Consider the following 20,808-nt stretch of genomic DNA (forward strand, 5'->3'; position numbering starts at 1 on the left):
AGAAAACGGGGCGAGCTGTCACTCAACATCGACAGCTCGCCCCGTCTACGACGAGACCCCTATCGACGGATCACCAGTCGTTAGCCGGGTCTCGCGCATGCGCACGACGGAGCCGGCTCCGTCGTGCGCATGCGCTGTGGGGCAACATTGAGTCGGTCGGTAGCGCTGAGCGCTCACTACCAACTCTGAATGAGCTCCTTAATCTCTCTCCATTTTATCACTCTCCCAGGCTTAGTACATCCCCTCCTGTGTTTTACTCCTTTCCTTAAAGTGCTATAGGGCTCTATTTAAGATATATTATAGCGCAGTGGTTCCCAAACTTACATGAATAACCGCTCCCTAGAGTATCAGCATTTTTTTCACGGCACCTCTAAGCCCACAGTTTCTTACTGAGAGATTCAGCAAAACTTATTCAATTAAGCATATTATACTTACCTGTCATCTTTAGGGTCAGGTACGTGGCGGTGGACAGAGTTTACTATTTGAAACTTATGTTATAATTGCCAACTACTGTACCAGCACTGGTTTTGCCTATCACATTGACAATAAATAATTTGATTTGGTCCTGGACCCCCAACCCGTGGCACCCCTGCAGGTTTGGGAGCCACTGCCGTAGTGCATATTTTGTGACAGTTGGTTGGCGTATATTAGACTTTTCTCATTATTTACCATCTTCAGCTCTTGCAAATAAAACAGCTGCTCCAACGAAGGCTCTTGTGCCCTGCCATGCGAAAGATTCCTTCAATGGGGATTGGTAAGGCCGAATATGGGCACAAAACTGTGTGTGTTATCGAGTTTGAACATGTGTGTGCTGGCAAGGCTGTGTATCAAGGACGGCTCTAGGGGTGTTCGACCTGGGCGGTCAAACAGGTGCGCCACCCATAGAGGGTGCACCCTCCCCAGCATCCCGATTTCAGCGGGACAGTACTGTCCCGCTGTTCCACCCATGGGCCGAAGTGGCCCACGGGTGGTCAAATCGGGGGGTTGGGGACCCCCACCACCGCAGCTGTACGGAGGTGACCGGACATCGGAGTCTGAATGGATGCTGCACGCATGCACGTGGCATCCATTCAGTGCTGTGAGAGGGCTGGGGGAAACCCAGCTAGTGAGGCTCCCCCCAGCCTGACGTTATTTGGGGGCGTGCCATGCGGGCACGCCCCTCAGATAACGTCACGTAAGGAGGCGTGACCTATGGTAAGTAGACCACGCCCCCAATTTTGGTCGCACGTGGCTGCACCATGCGTGATAAGGAGCGCGGTGCACTTGGACGGCACAGGGCGCTATTAGCCCTGGAACCGGCTCTGCTGTGTATTTTACGGTCTACGTGAAGAATGTGAAGACAGGATTTTAGGGATAGCCATTAAATGTTTCACCATCGATGGTCTCCATTTACATCGATGGCAGGAAACAAGCGATGGAAATCCATTGATATTTTGGATCATTGAGGAGCATCAGTACTGAGGGTCAGCTGAATGCAGAGGACAATTCTAAGATGGAAGACAGGGCTGAGCAACAAAAAAAAAGCATTTCGGCATCTCTGCCATCGATGGTGCAGAAATATCGGACATATACCATCGACCACTGGTGGCAAACCATTGATGGCCATCCCTACTGGCTTGGACTTCGCATGGATTTTAGGTAAGCACAGGGACAGACTGGCCCATGGGGTTACAGGGGAAATCCCCGGTGGGCCTTTCATACCTCAGTCTGACAATAAAGATAAGGAAAGCTAAACTTTTGTCATCTTTATAAATTGCGGACTTGTCAGCCCCCCAATATCTGCATCTATCAGTCTGCAGACTCCTCCTCATTATGTGGTTGTATCATGTGGTTGTGACATGGAACGCAACCTTCTGCATGATACATCACAGACTGACACTTGCTCATTGTACTTACATCACTGGCCAGCTCATTAGCTTTCTTGGCTATCTGGTACCCCGGGGTAATCATCGCTGGGAAGCTGCCTTTCCCCTTCTGCTCCTCATAATCCTCTGTGTATTTCACCTGAGGATGGAGCCCAGATAATGGATAAGTCAGAGGAAGCCGCTGCTGGACAGACAGGAGGCCAGAATGACCCAATTCTCCATACTCACGTCGCTCAGCAGCTGTCCCCCGACCTTGGAGTGTATAATGTCTTTAGTGTCCGCCACGCTGGTGTATTGGGAGATGCGCTCATCGTGTCCACGTTTATACTCCACCTGTCACAGGAAACAGGTCATGTAGGACTGATAGTGAGTGATATACCAAATATCCCAAATATATATCCACAGATTTATCCTATAACACAGCAAATAATGGAACTGCGCTGGACTGAGATCAGAGGCACTGTCCTGTATGCAGTAATAAGATTGGAGGGACTGTCCTGTATGCAGTAGTAAGTTGGAGGGACTGTCCTGTACACTGAGATTGGAGGGACTGTCCTGTATGCAGTAGTAAGTTGGAGGGACTGTCCTGTACACTGAGATTGGAGGGACTGTCCTGTATGCAGTAGTAAGATGGAGGGACTGTCCTGTATGCAGTAGTAAGATGGAGGGACTGTCCTGTATGCTGAGATAGGATATGTATACAGTAGTAAGTTGGAGGACTGTCCTGTATGCAGTAGTAAGTTGGAGGACTGTCCTGAACACTGAGATGGGAGGAACTGTCCTGTATGCAGCAGTAAGATGGAAGGACTGTCCTGTATGCAGCAGTAAGATGGAAGGACTGTCCTGTATGCAGTAGTAAGATTGGAGGGACTGTCCTGTATGCAGTAGTAAGATGGAGGGACTGTCCTGTATGCAGTAGTAAGATGGAGGGACTGTCCTGTACACTGAGATTGGAGGGACTGTCCTGTATGCAATAGTAAGATGGAGGGACTGTCCTGTATGCAGTAGTAAGTTGGAGGACTGTCCTGAACACTGAGATGGGAGGAACTGTCCTGTATGCAGCAGTAAGATGGAAGGACTGTCCTGTATGCAGTAGTAAGATTGGAGGGACTGTCCTGTATGCAGTAGTAAGATGGAGGGACTGTCCTGTATGCAGTAGTAAGATGGAGGGACTGTCCTTTATGCAGTAGTAAGATGGAGGGACTGTCTTGTATGCAGTAGTAAGATGGAGGGACTGTCCTGTATGCAGCAGTAAGATGGAGGGACTGTCCTGTATGCAGTAGTAAGATGGAGGGACTGTCCTGTATGCAGTAGTAAGATGGAGGGACTGTCCTGTACACTGAAATAGGAGGGACTGTCCAGTATGCAGTAGTAAGTTGGAGGACGGTGCTGTATACTGAGATAGGAGGTGTATGCAGTAGTAAGTTGGAGGACTGTCCTGTACACTGAGATAGGAGGGACTGTCCTGTATGCAGTAGTAAGTTGGAGGACTGACATGTACACTGATATTGGAGGGACTGTCCTAAATGCAGAAGCAAGTTGGAGGGACTGTCATGTATAGAGCGATGATCAGGGGGACTGTCCTGTATGTAGTGATGATCAGGGGGAATGTCCTGTATGCAGTGATGATCAGGGGGACTGTCCTGTATGCAGTAATGATCAGGGGGACTGTCATGTATGCAGTGATGATCAGGGGGACTGTCCTCTATGCAGTGATGATCAGGAGGACTATCCTGTATGCAGTGATGATCAGGGGGACTGTCCTGTATGCAGTGATGATCAAGGGGACTGTCCTGTATGCAGTGATGATCAGAGGGACTGTCCTGTATGCAGTGATGATCAGGGGGACTGTCCTGTATGTAGTGATGATCAGGGGGAATGTCCTGTATGAAGTGATGATCAGGGGGGCTGTCCTGTATGCAGTGATGATCAGGGGGACTGTCCTCTATGCAGTGATGATCAGGAGGACTATCCTGTATGCAGTGATGATCAGGGGGACTGTCCTGTATGCAGTGATGATCAAGGGGACTGTCCTGTATGCAGTAATGATCAGGGGGACTGTCCTGTATGCAGTAATGATCAGGGGGACTGTCTTGTATGCAGTGATGATCAGGGGGACTGTCCTGTATGCAGTGATGATCAGGGGGGACTGTCCTGTATGCAGTGATGATCAGGGGGGACTGTCCTGTATGCAGTGATGATCAGGGGGGACTGTCCTGTATGCAGTGATGATCAGGGGGACTGTCCTGTATGCAGTAATGATCAGGGGGACTGTCCTGTATGCAGTGATGATCAGGGGGACTGTCCTGTATTCAGTGATGATCAGGGGGGACTGTCCTGTATGCAGTAATGATCAGGGGTACTGTCCTGTATGCAGTGATGATCAGGAGGACTGTCCTGTATGCAGTAATGATCAGGGGGACTGTCCTGTATGCAGTGATGATCAGGGGGACTGTCCTGTATACAGTGATGATCAGGGGGACCGTCCTGTATGCAGTGATGATCAGGCGGACCGTCCTGTATGCAGTGATGATCAGGGGGACCGTCCTGTATGCAGTAATGATCAGGGGGACTGTCCTGTATGCAGTAATGATCAGGTGGACTGTCCTGTATGCAGTGATGATCAGGGGGACTGTCCTGTATGCAGTGATGATCAGGGGGGACTGTCCTGTATGCAGTGATGATCAGGGGGACTGTCCTGTATGCAGTGATGATCAGGGGGACTGTCCTGTATGCAGGAATGATCAGGGGCACTGTCCTGTATGCAGTGATGATTAGGGGGACTGTCCTGTATGCAGTGATGATCAGGGGCACTGTCCTGTATGCAGTAATGATCAGTGGGACTGGGGACTGTCCTGTATGCAGTAATGATCAGGGGGACTGTCCTGTATGTAATAATGATCAGGGGGACTGTCCCTACTAAGTGTAGTAACCTGTAAATCACTGACCAGTTATATGTGTCATTTCTTGCCTACATTTACAAGTGACCGCAATCACACTGTATTAGACAGGTCCCAGTGCAGAGTAACTTACATTACTGGCCAGGTGAGCGGCTTTCCGGGCTGTCTGATAAGCCGGTGTGATCATGGCCGGAAAACTGCCTTTCCTTGTCTGCTGCTCATAGTCCTCTGTATACTGCATCTGATAAGAGAGGACAGATCATTCTATCACTCTGACTACACATATATCTACCCATTCATCAGTGACCGAGGCTGGGAAGGAGACTTCTCATGTTATCCTATGGCCAATGTCTATGTACCTCTGCACACACCCTACACCCTATCCTGTAAACATGCTCTATTCTCCCCCACTGACAATAAACCCTTTCTTGACCCAGCTACTTTCTCTAATTACCGCCCCATCTTGCTCCTTCTCTTTGTCTATAAGCTCCTTGAGTGAGTTGTTTATATCTCTCACTTCTTGCCTCTCTATTCTCTCCTTGACCTACTCCAGTCCATTTTCCAATCCTTCAGCTCCACGGAAACTGCCACCACCAATGTCCTCCTCACTGCTAAATCCAAAGGCCTCTACTCTGCTCAACCTTCTTGACCTCACGGATGCCTTCAACACTGTGAACCACCTCCTCTTCCTGCAATTCTCCACTCCATCATTGGTTCACTTGGTATCTGTTCAATCGCACATTCTCTGTCTCCACGTCTATCTCCACCTCCCCTCCTCTCCTCTCTCCCTGCCTTTTGGCATTCCTCAAGGTTCTTTCCTTGGTCCCCATCTCTTCGCTCTTTTCCTTGAGGTGTGCTCATCAACTTTTCCCTCCAATACACCCACCTTTACATCTACACCCCTGACCTCTTACCCTCTGGTCTCATCCTCACCCCTGACCTCTCACCCTCTGTCCTCTTCCTCATCTCCCACTGCCTGTCGGCCATCTCCTCTTGCACAATGGTACCAGGAATCTGACATCTCTAAAACTGAATTGATTGTCTTTCCCACCTCCAAAGTCCTCTCTCCTCCAGCCATCTCCTTCTCCGTTGACAACACTCCCTTCCTCTCCATCACCCAAGCCCACCATCTGGCTTTCATCCTTGACTCCGTCCTGTCAGTTGCCCCCCCCACATTCAGTTCCTCACCCAATCGAGACGCTTTTATCGTGATAACCATTCCAGGACTTTTTGTCTCAACACGGAAGCTACCGTCTCCTCTCTGGCCTCTCCCATTCTTGCCTTACCCCTCTTCATTTCATTATTTTCGTCACTATTAGTTCCACTTCTATTGACCCCCTCTGCAAGTCTCTTAACTGGTTACCTTTACTTTACTGAACCATATTCAAACTCCTCTCAACCACTCCTCCCCTCTATATCTAGTACCTCATCTCCAACCACAGTCCCTCTCGCCCGCTCCACTCAACCAGCGACAGCCTCCTCTCTTCCCCTCTGATCACTTCCTCTCACTAACGCCTTCAGGACTATTACTGGCGAACTCTGGAATCCCCTTCTCCAATCAATCAAACTTGCACCTAGCCTCCAAGTTTAAACATGCCCTAAAAAGTCACTGTTTCACTGAAGACTAACACACTTCCCCCTAAGACGAAAAGTCCGGATCCGCGATACTTTTTCGCCGATGACGTAATTTTTGCCTGTTTTGCATTTACCCCGTATTCAATTTGGAAGACTTTCCACCTAGGAGGAAAGTCAATGCAATGTAATAGGCAAAAAAGTTCTGCCTATGAATAAGAGGCGGAAAAAAGTGCAGAATTGGGATTTGGGGGTGCAACGTTGTGGGAAATCCCCCTGCAGCCTTCAGACAGTTCCTCAAAGGTAAACTGTGTCAAAAAAAAGTTAAAAAAACACTTAGGGACACCCTAAAAAATTACTTTGAAAAAGGGGGCAAAAAAAAAATGTTGGGGTACAAAGTTAAAAACTAGCTTACTTGTCCCCAAGTATGCCCCAGGTGTTTTTTTGATTGCAGGTGTTTGCGGCAGGTGGATTTTTCAACTTCACTTTAGCAACTTTTAAATATGCAGGCCCCCATTTTCACGTACCCCAAATTTGCTGGGATAAGTTATTTTCAGGAAAAAATACTCCTGAATACTATTCTGCATCACATATAGAAAAACGCTATTTAGCAACTATTGAGCCCGTTTAAAAACACCAAATACCTTCAGCAAGCCAAATCAGGGGGTGCTATGGGGAACCACCATGTCAGAGCATCTTTTGGGGGCTGTCAGGCTGATTTCCCCAATTCTGACAATACTTTCCGCTTGTTTAAGTTTCGCCGGGTCCCGCTTTCGCGTACGTTCAAATTGAATACGGGGATACGCACGCGCGCGATACTTTTCCACCTGCAAAACAGGCGAAGTAGGCAAAAAGTCCAGGCCGTGAAAAAGTATCGAAAAAAATTGAATACGGGCCTAAGTCTCACTAACACCCCTCTGTTCTGCACCCCATGCCCTCTATGTGTCCCCCCTCCAAAGCCCTTGAGAATGTAAGCTCTTGTGAATACGTCTCTCTCTCTCCTCATGTAGAGTTTCATAATGATGCATTTTGCGGGTTCTGATTATGTATCTATAACCATTCTGCGCCTGTGTAGATTATACACTGTGTACCCATGTAATCCTGTATGCCATTTGCCTATGTACAGCGCTACGAAGCTCTTGTGGTGCCACGAGATAATAGTAATAATAAAATGATGACGCTCCTCTTACCCCTGTACCTAAGAATGTTATGAGCCAACGCTTTCTATTACATCACTTTATATTTTAGTCCTGAGGATCTTACGTTATTTAAAGACTCCTGTGTCTGCGCCATGTGAACCATATCAGGGTCTAGGTCGGAGAACCAGGATTTCCCTTCTTCGTATGCTCTCTGGAATCAAAGCACATGAACCAGGAGTCAGAGACCTTCCCCCACAATCCCCCGTTCCTCGGGTGAGACTCCCAGCTCTGAGGGTACCTGGCTGATCAGCTTCTCCATCTTGCAGTTCTGTTCATGCTCCCGGGCCTTCATATCCCAGTGGAAAACCGACTTGAATCGCTCTCCTTCTTCCCGATACTTAATCTGCCAAAATGTGGAAAAGTTTTCTATCTGCAAGAGAGACCACTTCATACCATCGCTTCACTGATACCCTCCCAGCAACTTTCCAGCTAGAAAGATACAAGTTAGACTTATGCCTAAAAACTGAATGTATGGACTGAAATTCAGGTTTCTACATGAAATAATGGTACACAGGGTTGGACTGGTCTACAGGTGTACATTTAAAAGGTCGACAATGTCTAGATAGACACCAGATGTTAGGCAATAGGTTGACAGGGACAAAAGATTGACACACTAAAGGTCGACATGGAAGACAATTGGCAGGTACAAAAGGTCAACACAAAAATGGTTGTCACAAAAAAAATGGTCAACATGTTTTTTTTTTCTAACCCTAATCTTCACCCTAGCCCTAACCCTGTCCTTGGTGCCTAAACCTAACCCTCCCTCCTGGTGCCTAACCCTAACCGTCAGGGTAGGTGCCTGACCCTAACCATCCCTTCTAGTACCTAACCCAAATCCTCTGGTAAGTGCCTAACCCTAACCCTCCCTCCTGGTGACCATTTGTACCTGTCGACCTTCTTCCATGTCGACCTTTAGTGTGTCGACCTTTTGTCTCTGTTGACCTATTGCCTGTCTAACATCTGGTGTCTATCTAGACACTGTCGACCTTTTAACTGTCTATCTATAGTCCAGAACCCGTACAGGGGATATCCCTGGTAGGCCCCACTGCCTGAGAGACCCATGTTCTAAGGCAGGGGTTCCCAACCACAGACCTCAAATAACACTAACAGTCCAGGTTTTTAACATTAGCCATACTTGAGCACAAGTGTCTTAATTAGTACCTCTGTGCTCAAGCATGGAAATCACTAAAACATGGACTGTTAGTGTGCCTTGAGAACCGAGGTTGGGAAACACTGCTCTATGTGGTCAGTAACTTGGTGGGGCAGGATCATGGATGAAATTGGGTGCTTGGTTTATTTCTATGGAACCTACACCAATATCAGCCCTCCTGCCAATCAAAGTGTGTGGTCCTGAAACACCCTTGGCCCCTCCTTTATAAAGGGGTCCTGTTCTATGCATGTCCTCTCTAATGGTTGGCCAAGTTCTTCTGTGGTGGCTGGCCACACCCCTACTGCATTGCCTGGTAGATCCTTCATGCCCCAGTCCAACAATAATGGTACATTAGGCATATGGGAACTCTAAAGACCATTTTCGATTCAAATGATCAACCACCATTGTAGATTATCAGCTGCCCTTATCCCTACTAAAGTACGGACACATACATTTAATGATCATTGTCTAAATCCTTTCCTTACAAAATCAAAGCTAGGAAAAGTATGCTGTAAGGAGGACACGTGGCCTGCTGAACAGGATTCCTTCGAAACGCGTAGCAAAGGCGACACTGGAACCAGGTAATCCTGCCTCTTGCTTTTAGTGCCTTCAAATGACTAACGCAAATATCTAGTAACTTGTGTCAATAATCTGTTATACGTCTGTGATGCGACAGCAGAGGACCTCACAGGACCTCACCGGAGGGTAAGTATTGTTAAATACCAGTACATTTTTCGTTTGTATCACAGTGATACTAAACGAAACATTTCACTGGTGTTTAATAGTGTTGATAAATGGGGGCCACAGTCTGTAACATGACAGTTAGAAGCTGATTGGTCGGTATTTTTTCACTCTCCAAGGTTCGATACATCTCCCCCTCTAATTCTTGTTTCCAGGGTCTGGAGGAGGGGCAAAGTACCTGGGCCTCCTTCGGTCCTTATAAGTCACCAGATGGGGTGGAAGGCCTCATCTGCCCAAACATGTGAAACAGATTGTGGATGGGCAAAGTGACTGCAAGGACCAATAGCGTGGTCACAAATGCTCCTAGGCTGTGTGCGCAGTACCACAGTTTGTCAAAGCTGAGTGCGCGCTCAGGTGGAGTCGGCCATTCACACCGTGCTAGGCTGCACGTGCAGCACTTGATAATGCTGGGGCGAGTTCCCCTAAAATGCCATCGTTCTGGGATCAGAGATTCCTCTCTAAGGCACAGCTTGTTACTGCGAAACAGGACACACTGGTGTTGCGCCCCCACAAATGCCGCCATCTTGCTCTGTAAAGCCGTGCGCTGGGACATAAATATAGAAGCAATTGTGCTCTCCAGCGTGTACTAACAAACACTACAGTGGAGATCACCATTCATTAGGCCTGATTCAGATATCCACGCCGATCCCATACGCAGCTGCTGGGCAATAATACGCTAATGCGCGCAGCCACCTAGAAATGTATTGAGACGTCCCCCGGTGGCTTTACAGATCCAAACAAGTGCGTATAAACATGCAGCGGTGGTCGCAGATTCATAGAAAATCGACCAACTGAGTAATCCCATGGTCACCCCAGAATGGCCACCGGCACTGAGACGCTGGCGCCATATTTTCTGCGTACGGGATCGCAGATATAGGCAGATACAAATCCGAAAATGATCACGACACACCCGCGTTTTTGCTGCCACTGCCTGTTACTTCCCACAAAACAGCCTCTGTCTGTCAATCACTTGCTAATAAATCCTCACTATAACCGTAGTCACATTTGATCGCAATTTAACCGCTGCACAGGTGCATTGCGGATAAGAAGCAAACGCAGTCTGCCAATGATCGCTCAACTGCGTAAATAGCGGCACAACGGACATATCTGAATCAGGCTCATTGTCTGGGGATTTATAGACCTAGAGGGGCTGGCACTAATGACGTATACATTAAATAACGGTGTTTAGTGGCAGAAAGCCCCGCAGTAAGAAAGTGTTGGGTAACTCTTGGCTGGACGGTGATTGATAGCAACAGGAGCTGGCAGCGGAGAGCGAGGAGAGGAAGCGCATTAAGCAATGCGTGATCTGTAAATAACAGCTCTCATATCACCGGCATGAAGCAGAAATAGATCGGAATACCACAGAGCATTCCAGAACACAACCGCTAACAGCCACCGGGCTCTGCACCCCAGGGGCTGATTATTGTGTCTGACCATGAAAAGCAGCTGTCATATAAACACAGCGGAGGCATTGCAGCAAGTCTGGTATGAGGCTCAGTGATACCTCTAACATAACATTAACAAAGAAAATCTCATCGCAGGAATTACACCACCTCTCATATAAATGTGTTGTGATAAATGTATAAAAATAATTGTGTATTGCACAACGGCTTAGACCGACATCTCCATGAAAGGGAAGGTGGTCTCATTCTATTAAGTGGTCCTCACATCATGCAGTCTTTCATCATGAGACTACAAACATCCGCAACTGAGACACTTACCTCACTGACCCTGTCTCTCATGAGACTACACACATCCGCAACTGAGACACTTACCTCACTGACCCTGTCTCTCATGAGACTACAACATCCGCAACTGAGACACTTACCTCACTGACCCTGTCTCTCATGAGACTACAAACATCCGCAACTGAGACACTTACCTCACAGACCCTGTCTCTCATGAGACTACAAACATCCGCAACAGAGACACTTACCTCACTGACCCTGTCTCTCATGAGACTACAAACATCAGACACAGAGCTACTTACCTCACTGACCCTGTCTCCTATGAGACTACAAACATCCCCAACTGAGACACTTACCTCACTGACCCTGTCTCTCATGAGACTACAAACATCCCCAACTGAGACACTTACCTCACTGACCCTGTCTCTCATGAGACTACAAACATCAGATACAGAGCTACTTACCTCACTGACCCTGTCTCTCATGAGACTGCACACATCCACCACAGAGCTACTGACCGCACTATCCCTGTCTCTCATGAGACTACAAACATCCACAACTGAGACACTTACCTCACTGACCCTGTCTCTCATGAGACTACAAACATCCGCAACTGAGACACTTACCTCACTGACCTTGTCTCTCATGAGACTACAAACATCCGCAACTGAGATACTTACCTCACTGACCCTGTCTCTCATGAGACTACAAACATCCGCAACTGAGACACTTACCTCACTGACCCTGTCTCTCATGAGACTACAAACATCCGCAACTGAGACACTTACCTCACTGACCCTGTCTCTCATGAGACTACAAACATCTGCAACTGAGACACTTACCTCACTGACCCTGTCTCTCATGAGACTACAAACATCCCCAACTGAGACACTTACCTCACTGACCCTGTCTCTCATGAGACTACAAACATCAGACACAGAGCTACTTACCTCACTGACCCTGTCTCTCATGAGACTGCACACATCCACCACAGAGCTACTGACCGCACTATCCCTGTCTCTCCTGAGACTACATACATCAACCATAGAGCCACTTACATCAATGCCCCTGTCTCTTACATGAGACTACACACATCCACCACAGAGCCACTTACCTCACTGACCCTGTCTCTCATGAGACTACACACATCCACCACAGAGCCACTGACCGCACTGCCCCCGTCTCTCATTAGACTACACATATCAGACACAGAGATACTTACCTCACTGGCAGACTCGGACTGTTTCCTTACATGGATGTTTACAGGTGTTTCATAAACGCTGGTAAAAGAGTTGTTTTTGGGATTGTGCCTGTAATATACAAACATGGGAAATAAGTGGTCTTTAATCTGTTATATCTCATATTGAGAATTAAATCCTCTGAACACAATCAGGAAAACTTAATAACATTGTGAAATGAGCAATCTGTTTGAAAGTTGGCGATTAGTAATTAGTGCAAAAATGCTATAAGATGACAAAAATAGGCATTGAAAATATATAATTTAGTGTTTTTACAAATAGCAAAACAGGTGCAATAGTCTCACTATGATCAAATTGGCGTTGCAAGCAGGAAGCATTAAAAATGTAATAGCGCAAATTACAAATCCAAGTAGGTGTTATCCACAAATAGGATATAGGTGCTGAGGATATATAGTAACTGTACAGTACACAGCTCCAAGGCCTGTTGTTGCTAAATTTTGCCAACTGCTGATCCAAAAAAAGAACATGTCTACACAGAGCTTTTATATTGCATTATTAAACAAGCCTGAATGTACAGTATTCAGCAGCAATATTGTGTAATATTAAGTATAATAAAATTGATTATTTATAGACAAGGAAGACCAAACATGTACGTAACCATAGTTCCCACAATTATCCATGTAAAACTGGGACAGAACAGACACTGGTCCTGATTCAGAGCCGGACGCTCTGACAGAGCGCTTGCTCTGAATCAGGGCCGTCCTTCTTAATTTTTAGAGCGGCCTCCTGGACGCTCGTATAGCTGTGGGTGACCACCCACAGCTATAGCGAGCGGCCAGGAAGATGGTCGCGATGGTCAAGACCATTGAGACCATCGGACTTGCGACGAGACCCTTGTGGTAGTGTCTCGTTGTCGCAAGCCCTGGTGTGCTTTTTGCTCTATCAGAGCCGAAAGCTCTCCCACTGATATCACTTGTGATGTGTGATGTCAGTGGGGCCGGCCCCAACGGTAGGCGTTCCCATGGGAACGCCTCCGTCTGGGCAGCCACGCCCCCGGCACGCCCTTTGGTGGGCGTGCTGTCACTCACCATCGACAGCATGCCCCCTTTGGTACAAGACCTGGAGCGACGGCTTGCCCGTCGCTATCCGGGTCTCGCGCATGCGCACGACGGAGGTGGCTCCGTCGTGCGCATGCGCACTGGGCCAACATCGACCCACTTGCGAGCGCTCAGCGCTTGCGTGCGGGTCTGAATCAGGCCCACTGTCCCCAGTTCACATAAACACTCTAACTTTGGAGAAGCTCCAGCCTTTGAAGGTATGGAAAATGGTACAGGTGGGAGTGTAACTTTGGTTTACATTCAGTAATCCACTAAGAGGGCCCCATTTATCATTAAATATTATGTTTCGCCCTGATGTATCAAGGAGGGACCTGCTGTGATCCCTCTATTACCGCTGGTTTCTATGTATCAATATCGGAAATGCGATGCATTCCAGATATTGGCCCCCGCAGCTAACGCCATCTTATGGGCAACACCGCGCATAATTAGCCTGCGGAGGGTTCCTCCGGCAATGGCAGCCGTGCATGTGAAGTCCGCAGGACTATGCATGAGCAGCAGCCTCGGCACTGGCTGGCAGCCCTCCGGGTACATCGCAGGAACGGGCTCCTTCAGAGCCTGTGTCCCCGGTGATACATCCGGCCGCTATGATCGCATATTGCAATGCGATCATGGGCGATACTGTCATGCCCGGATCGCATTGCAATAGCGATCATTAATAAATGGGGACCATAGACAGATAATGATGTGCTAGTTTACCAGACTAGTACTTTGTACTACATGAAGTGGCCAGCTAACAAATATAGGTCTAAGGGGGTCATTCAGACCCACTCGCGAGCGGCAGTACGCTCGCAAGTGGGTCGTTGTTCCCCACTGTGCATGCGCGAGACCCGGGGAGCGACGGGCTTTCCATCGCTCCGGGTCTCGCACCAAAGGAGGCGTGCTGTCGATGATGATTGACAGCACGCCCCCTTTGGTGGGCGTGGCGGCCAGACGGAGGCGTTCCCATGGGAACGCCTACCGTCTGAAGCCGGCCCCACTGACATCACTAGTGATGTCAGTGGGAGTGATTTTGGCTCTGATAGAGCCAAAATCACTCTAGGGCTTGCGGCAGGGAGACCCTACCGCAGGGTCTCCGTTGCAAGTCCGATGGTCAAGACCATCGCGACCATCTTTCTGGCCGCTCGCATATGCTGTGGGTGGTCACCCACAGCTATACGAGCGGCCAGGAGGCCGCTCCATTTTCATGGAGGAGGGCCCTGATTCAGAGCGAGCGCTCTGGTCAGAGCGTCCAGCTCTGAATCAGGCCCTAAGGTCGCAGAGAGGGGATACAGACAGTCTGTGCTTCTATACTGGCCATTAATTTGGATATTAGATTATAGAAACATCAAGACCATTCTGGGCCTAAATTAGAGATAGACACAATTTATATAAAAACACAGATGTAAAATGCTATTGATCGCGCTTTACTCCTTAGCACCTTTCACTGCACTGTCTCTCTCTCTCAGCGGAATTTAGAAGGAACGCTATTGCCGCAGCCAATGTCTTTTGTAGAGACTCCCATCGCCGGCATCTCAAATCCAACGCTTGCATACCAAGTCGCAGCATCTGTTACACATTAGTTGCACCATTAAAGTTTTGCGCAACCCTGTGGTCAGATCTAAGACACCGGGACCGGTACCACTGCGTACAAGAACACAGTCACCAGCTCTGACAGCCCCCCCCCGCTCACTACCTGTCAATCATTCTCCGTCCAAATCCGCATTACGACCGCAATCTTAAATCACTTGGGACACATGCACAGTGCCTCAGAAGCATGCATGTTAGAAAAAGCATCGGCCAACTGCAAAAATGTCAGCATTGCGTCCACCTCTGAATTAGGCCCACAGTTGTTTCCTGGTTTACGTCTTACCTATGGAACCTATCCTTCAGTGTCTCTACCTCTGGCACATCCCCTCCCCATATTCCTCCTTTCTGTCAGGGTCGCTCAAGAGGTTTCAGCCCTCAGCTTTTCCTACTGCACACCTCTTCTCTTGGGGAACTTATTTGCTTATTGGGCCTCCAGTATCATCTCTACACTGGTGGCTCCCGAATATTCTTCTCCTCCGCTGACCTACCTCCTTCTGTTCTATCCCATGTAAACAATTGTGCCTCTGCTATCTACACGTAAACGGGGGGAGTGCAATAAGTTTGCATAGGTAGAGTAGACGCAATTTGACTGGTTGTGAACTGTAATCTCTGACTACTCGATACTTCACGAAAAGCTTGGCCTGTGCAAGGTTTCTGCACGCTGTGTGCCCCATCGGCTGACTTGCAAGCAGAAGGAGGCTCGGGTGACACCATGCTGGCCAGGTTTGATGGTGGTCATTCATACTTTGTCCGAGAGATCATCAGTGGCGATGTGGTGGGCCACCAGAGAAAGTTCCATAGTGAGCGCAGCATGGCCAAGCAGATGGTGGCTGTTTTTGTGGCCAAGATTGGTCATGTCGCTACCGTACCATTCGTGCAGCAGTGGGGACTGATACGCCAACCATTGGAAGCCATTTCCAGGCACCGTTCAAAAACTTGCACTGGTGGATTTTCTGGCCCGTGAACACATCCAGGAGCTTGGTCATCTGTCATATAGTCCAGACACGGCTCCCTGCGACTTCTTTGTGTTCCCACACATAAAGCGCAAGATGCGTGGGCTTCGTTTTGAGTCGCCGGAAGTTGAAGACCTTCATCCAGCATGTAGAAGACATACCCGCTTCGGACTGTTACAGCTGCCTCACCAAGTGGTTTGAGGGCATGCAACTTTGCAAAAACTCTTCTGGCAAATACTTTTGTGCATCCGGAAACTTATTGCGCAACCCTCGTAGATGTGGGGCTTGTCCTCTTCCCTCCACCCATTGTCACCACCCCCCCCTACTATTTCCCTCATCATCGATATCAACACAATTTCCTTAGGGGCCTAATTATCATTCAATATATGTGTCATATCTCCCAAAAACACCTGTTTTCGAGGGATACCTGCAAATATTAAGTATCCCCCCAATGTGTTGGAACCGCAACAGATATATCCATATCTAGGGGTAAATTTACTAAAGTGAGAGTTTTTAAAAGTGAGTCTTAAAAGAGATCTAGCTATTATCTTCTAGAAGGTGCTAGTTAAATGTTAAGTAGAATCTGATTGGTTGCTATGGGCAACATCTCTTCTAAAACTCACTTCTAAAAACTCTCACTTAAGTAAATTTACCCCCTAGTCTTCGTTCTAGCACCCTGCACCTGTCACATCCCGTGCAGTTCCTCCTGCCTGGGGTGTCGATCTCTGTTCTAGTGCTTCAAGCACACTCAGCTGATGTAGCAAATTGCTGACATTCAGCAGTTTGTGTGCTAGAAGCACCAGAGCATAGAGTGACACTCCAGGCAGGAAAGAGAAACTGCACGTTTTTATTTTTATCAGCTGCAGGGTGCTAGAATGAACACTAATATCTGCCCAGTCCCTCCAGTTCTTTTTATTTTTTAAAACATGTTTTTATTGTAGCATGTTACTAACACAGATATGCATTGAATAAGCAATAGACAAGTAGATCAAGAAACAGTCAAATGAACAGATACATCATGTAAATGTTAAAGTCAAGACACAAGACAGGATTGAACAATGAGTCAGCAACATAACAGGTATTAAAGCAAATATGGAAGGTGTGCCGCAAATAACCTTTATGACATACATATAAGAGAACAAATGTACAAAACAAATCCCTCTATTTGACAGTAGCCGCAACCCTTGTGTTACACATATACAGTAACAGCATAAGACAAAGCTACACACAAATACTTAAGTAATCATTTCACATTCAGAATCCTCCCTCTCCAGGCTACAGAGTAACAACTATTAATACTGATATTTTCTACAGCTGATCTCATCTGTGTTTAAAATAATCCAGCACTTTTTCCATCCATAGCAACCAAGCTCCCTCCCCTCCTGGGGGCGCTCCAATATATAGTAAAGGATGTTATGGTGTTTTACTTATTTAAAGGAGAAAATCGATGCAGGTTCTGCATTTGACCGCACAGGGAAACCCATTGATTCCGCATTTTACGCGGAATCAATGGGTCAGCATGCATCAACCTAGTGTTTACCGTGTGGGAAAAAGGCAAATTAATTGAATAACTATTCCCCATGCAGCGCAATTAGCTTGAATTTCCCCACATCACTTATCATTCTGCTGTGTTTAGCTGGAAGACACCATTTATACTCAGCAACCTATATGAGCGATGTGTACAGGTACAGGCCGACATATCGTACCTCAGGTAAACAATACCACGATGTAATGAACGACGGAATGATCCCTTATTCCGTCCTTCATTACCTGCAATGGGGCCGCATGCAACATCATCAGGTTGGACGCGCAGCATGTCCGACTGAACGATACTGCATGTGACCGCGGGGATGCAGCCGATGTGTGAAGCAGCCTATGTATCGTCCCAATTCGGCCAGAAACGACCTATCGTGTCGACATTGTCTCAGTGTGTCCCCAGATTAACAGTAACTATCATGCAGATCTGTAACATAGTTGCAACAAAGTTAACAGCTCCTTAACACCCGCCCCCAATGATCGCCAATTGGCTCTTTGTGATAATTGTGCAGTCACCTCTGTGAGGCTTTCTTAACAGTATGGACCAAGCTTTATAAATATATCTTAAGACAAAGGGGTTATGGGACATAGTAAAGAGTGAAACGCGCAAAACTTACGCCTGGCAGAACGGCTTCTTCTGGTAACTGACAAAGTTGTTGACCGTCAGGATCATTTTGCAGATTTCGCAGTGGAAACAAGCCTTGTGCCATGTCTAAAGGGAAAAATAATACAGTTTATCTTACACTGAGTTGTATAGGCTGAGACTTCCACCAAATAACAGCTATTGTTATAAATTAAGGTAGAAAATCAAGAAATGTTAACAATGGGAATACTAACTAAGGGCCTGATTCAGAGCCAGACGCTCTGACAAGAGCGCTCGCTCTGAATCAGGGCCGTCCTACCTAATATTGGAGCGGCCTCCTGGCCGCTCACATAGCTGTGGAGCGAGACCCCGAGCGACGGCTTTCCCGTCGCTCGCCGGGTCTCGCGCATGCGCACGACTGAGCTCCCTCCGTCATGCGCATGCGCATTTGGGTAACATCGACCCGCTTGCGAGCGTACAGCGCTCGCGAGTGGGTCTGAATGAGACCCTAAATTCGCAATGCAAAAATGTACATACAGCTTGGTAAATCCGGCAGCATAGCAGCCCACATGGAAGCCTATGGGGGCTGTTTTGCTGTTGGGAATGTAGGCACCGCGGTAGATATTAGAGAAATCTGCTGCGGTCCCTCCATGGCGATTGCTGGGTATTGCTTAATATTCGCAGGTACGTCCTGACAACGGCTGTTTTCGTGGGATATCCCGCAAATGCTCAGGCCCCTTAGTGTGGACATAAAAAAAAAAAAGATTTTATATTTGCATCTTGTTCATTTTGCATTTCAGAGGCTCCAAGCTACAGTAGTTATCCTTATTATCTGCACTTTCCAGCCGCTTACTGCAACGTGTATGAACCGTGGACCTTATTCAGATGCGGAAGGGAGCGGCTGTGCAATGCCGTCCAATTAATATGCTGATTCAGCAGAAGGTGCCTGTAGAAAATAGACATCTCCTGCATGCACCTGCGATGCGAGCGCAGCGTCCATAGATGTGTGGGCTGAAGCTTACTCAGCCAATCAATCAGTCAATCATGGCTGTCGCTCAGGGGGCACGGCGGGCGTGATCTCAGGACCCATTCTGCACATGCATAGAACGGATCCTGCGCAGATGTTCCAAATTTGGATATGTACGGAAACCATCAGGTTTATGCACAATACATAACCGAATCAGGCCTCTGTGTACTGGGGGCTTGATTCAGAGCCGCTCGTTCGCTATGAGCGATGTTTACACAACTGCGCATGCGTATGGGTCGTAATGCGCATGCACAAACCAGTCATTGCCGTCGGAAATCGTGCGCTCGCAAAACAGCGAGGGGCTGCTAATTTGATTGACAGAATGTACCGTTTTGTGGGTGGTAACAGGGGAAGGTGCTTGAAAACGGGGAGTGGAGATCCGAACGCAGGCGTGCCTAACGGTAAAAAGGGCGTTTTATGGGAGTGCATAATTAGTAAAGGAGCGTCATCGACCACGTCACTTGGTTGTCTTTTAGCCTGAACTGCTCGCAGTGTGAGCCTGTCTCCAAGCACTATCAGTATGTATGCCTCTTTGTCTTATCTTCTGGCATGGTCAGTGTGTATGTTTATGTCACTCTGTTATGTAAGCCTGTCTTCCAGGACTGTCAATGTGTTTGTTATACCCCTTTCAGACATCTCCAGAATCCCGGTAATTTGGCCTGCCTCAGCCAAATTCCCGGGTAGCCAAGTCTGTCTGAAAGGTACCTACCCGTGTAGCCGCCCCTGCAATCGACCAGGGTATTTCCCGGGAAATTACCCTGCTTCTGTCTGAATGGTGCTACCCGGGAATTTACTACTCCCGGGCAGCACCAGGCAGCTTTTACATGTAGCTGACAGCGCAGAGTGTCCTATAGGACGCTCAGCACTGCTGCTCACCACCCCAGCGCCGGCCGGCTGTGCCACAGCGGGCCGCCCGCACTCCCGCTGGACCACCAGGGAATTAAAATAATTTTTTTTAAATTATAATTAAAAAAATCTGCATTGTGATTGGCCGGCTTCCGGCTGCTGAATGATGACATCATCATCATCATCATCATCAGCCAGAGAGGGGATAGGCTAGGAGGAGCAGACGGCAGAGAAGAGGCAGGTAAGCAGAAAAACCCTGCTCTTGTCTGAAAGGGGTCTACCTGGGAATTTCCTGGGTAGATGCTGTAGTGTGAAAGGGGGGTCTCGATCAAATACCCGGGAATTTGCACAGGAGAAATTCCCGGGTCTGAGCAGGAATTTTCCCAGGTTGTATATCTGAAAGGGGTATTAGTCTGTTTGTCCCGAGCGTATCAAAGTCTCCCAGCATTATACTGTATGCATCACTCTGTCCTTTCATTGAGTTTTTCTTCCAGCAACTTCAATGTGTCTGGTAGTCTATCCTGTGATTCTGTCTTCCAGCACTGTCTGTGAGTCAGTCTGTACGGTATCGGTATGATTTACCGCCGGCGGTTGGAATCCCGACAGCGGCTGCCCGACATGGGTGAAAATCCTGATCGTCCCTAGGTATGTATTTACTAGACACCCCCCCCTAACCCTCCTTAGGGGTGCCTAATCCTAACCTTCCCCCCAGTGCCTAATCCTAATCCCCCCTCTAAGTGCCTACACCTAACCCCCCCTTCCCCGCTGCCTAAACCTAAGTCCCCCGGGGGGGTGCCTAACCCTCCCTCCCCCCAGGGGGTGCCTAACCCTCCCCCTAGCCTAACCCTAACCTCCCAGGGGAGTG

At 48.0% G+C, this 20,808-nt stretch overlaps 1 protein-coding gene across 2 annotated transcripts in view; it reads right to left on the bottom strand.

The window, feature by feature from the left end:
* The window catches only part of NRAP (nebulin related anchoring protein), a 157,116-nt gene that overhangs the window by 114,373 nt on the left and 21,935 nt on the right, over nt 1-20,808 (bottom strand). For both annotated transcript variants that reach the window (XM_088468250.1, XM_088468251.1), the window contains exons 2-8: nt 18,105-18,199; nt 12,338-12,425; nt 7,775-7,879; nt 7,601-7,687; nt 4,899-5,006; nt 2,094-2,198; nt 1,897-2,004 (exon numbers count right to left, since the gene is read on the bottom strand). In XM_088468250.1, coding sequence (XP_088324376.1) covers nt 1,897-2,004; nt 2,094-2,198; nt 4,899-5,006; nt 7,601-7,687; nt 7,775-7,879; nt 12,338-12,425; nt 18,105-18,199 — 696 coding nt within the window. The remainder of the gene's footprint in view (nt 1-1,896; nt 2,005-2,093; nt 2,199-4,898; nt 5,007-7,600; nt 7,688-7,774; nt 7,880-12,337; nt 12,426-18,104; nt 18,200-20,808) is intronic.

The sequence above is a fragment of the Taudactylus pleione genome, unplaced genomic scaffold (genome assembly GCF_031769625.1).
Source record: "Taudactylus pleione unplaced genomic scaffold, aTauple2 ptg000083l, whole genome shotgun sequence".
Classification (NCBI taxonomy): domain Eukaryota; kingdom Metazoa; phylum Chordata; class Amphibia; order Anura; family Myobatrachidae; genus Taudactylus; species Taudactylus pleione.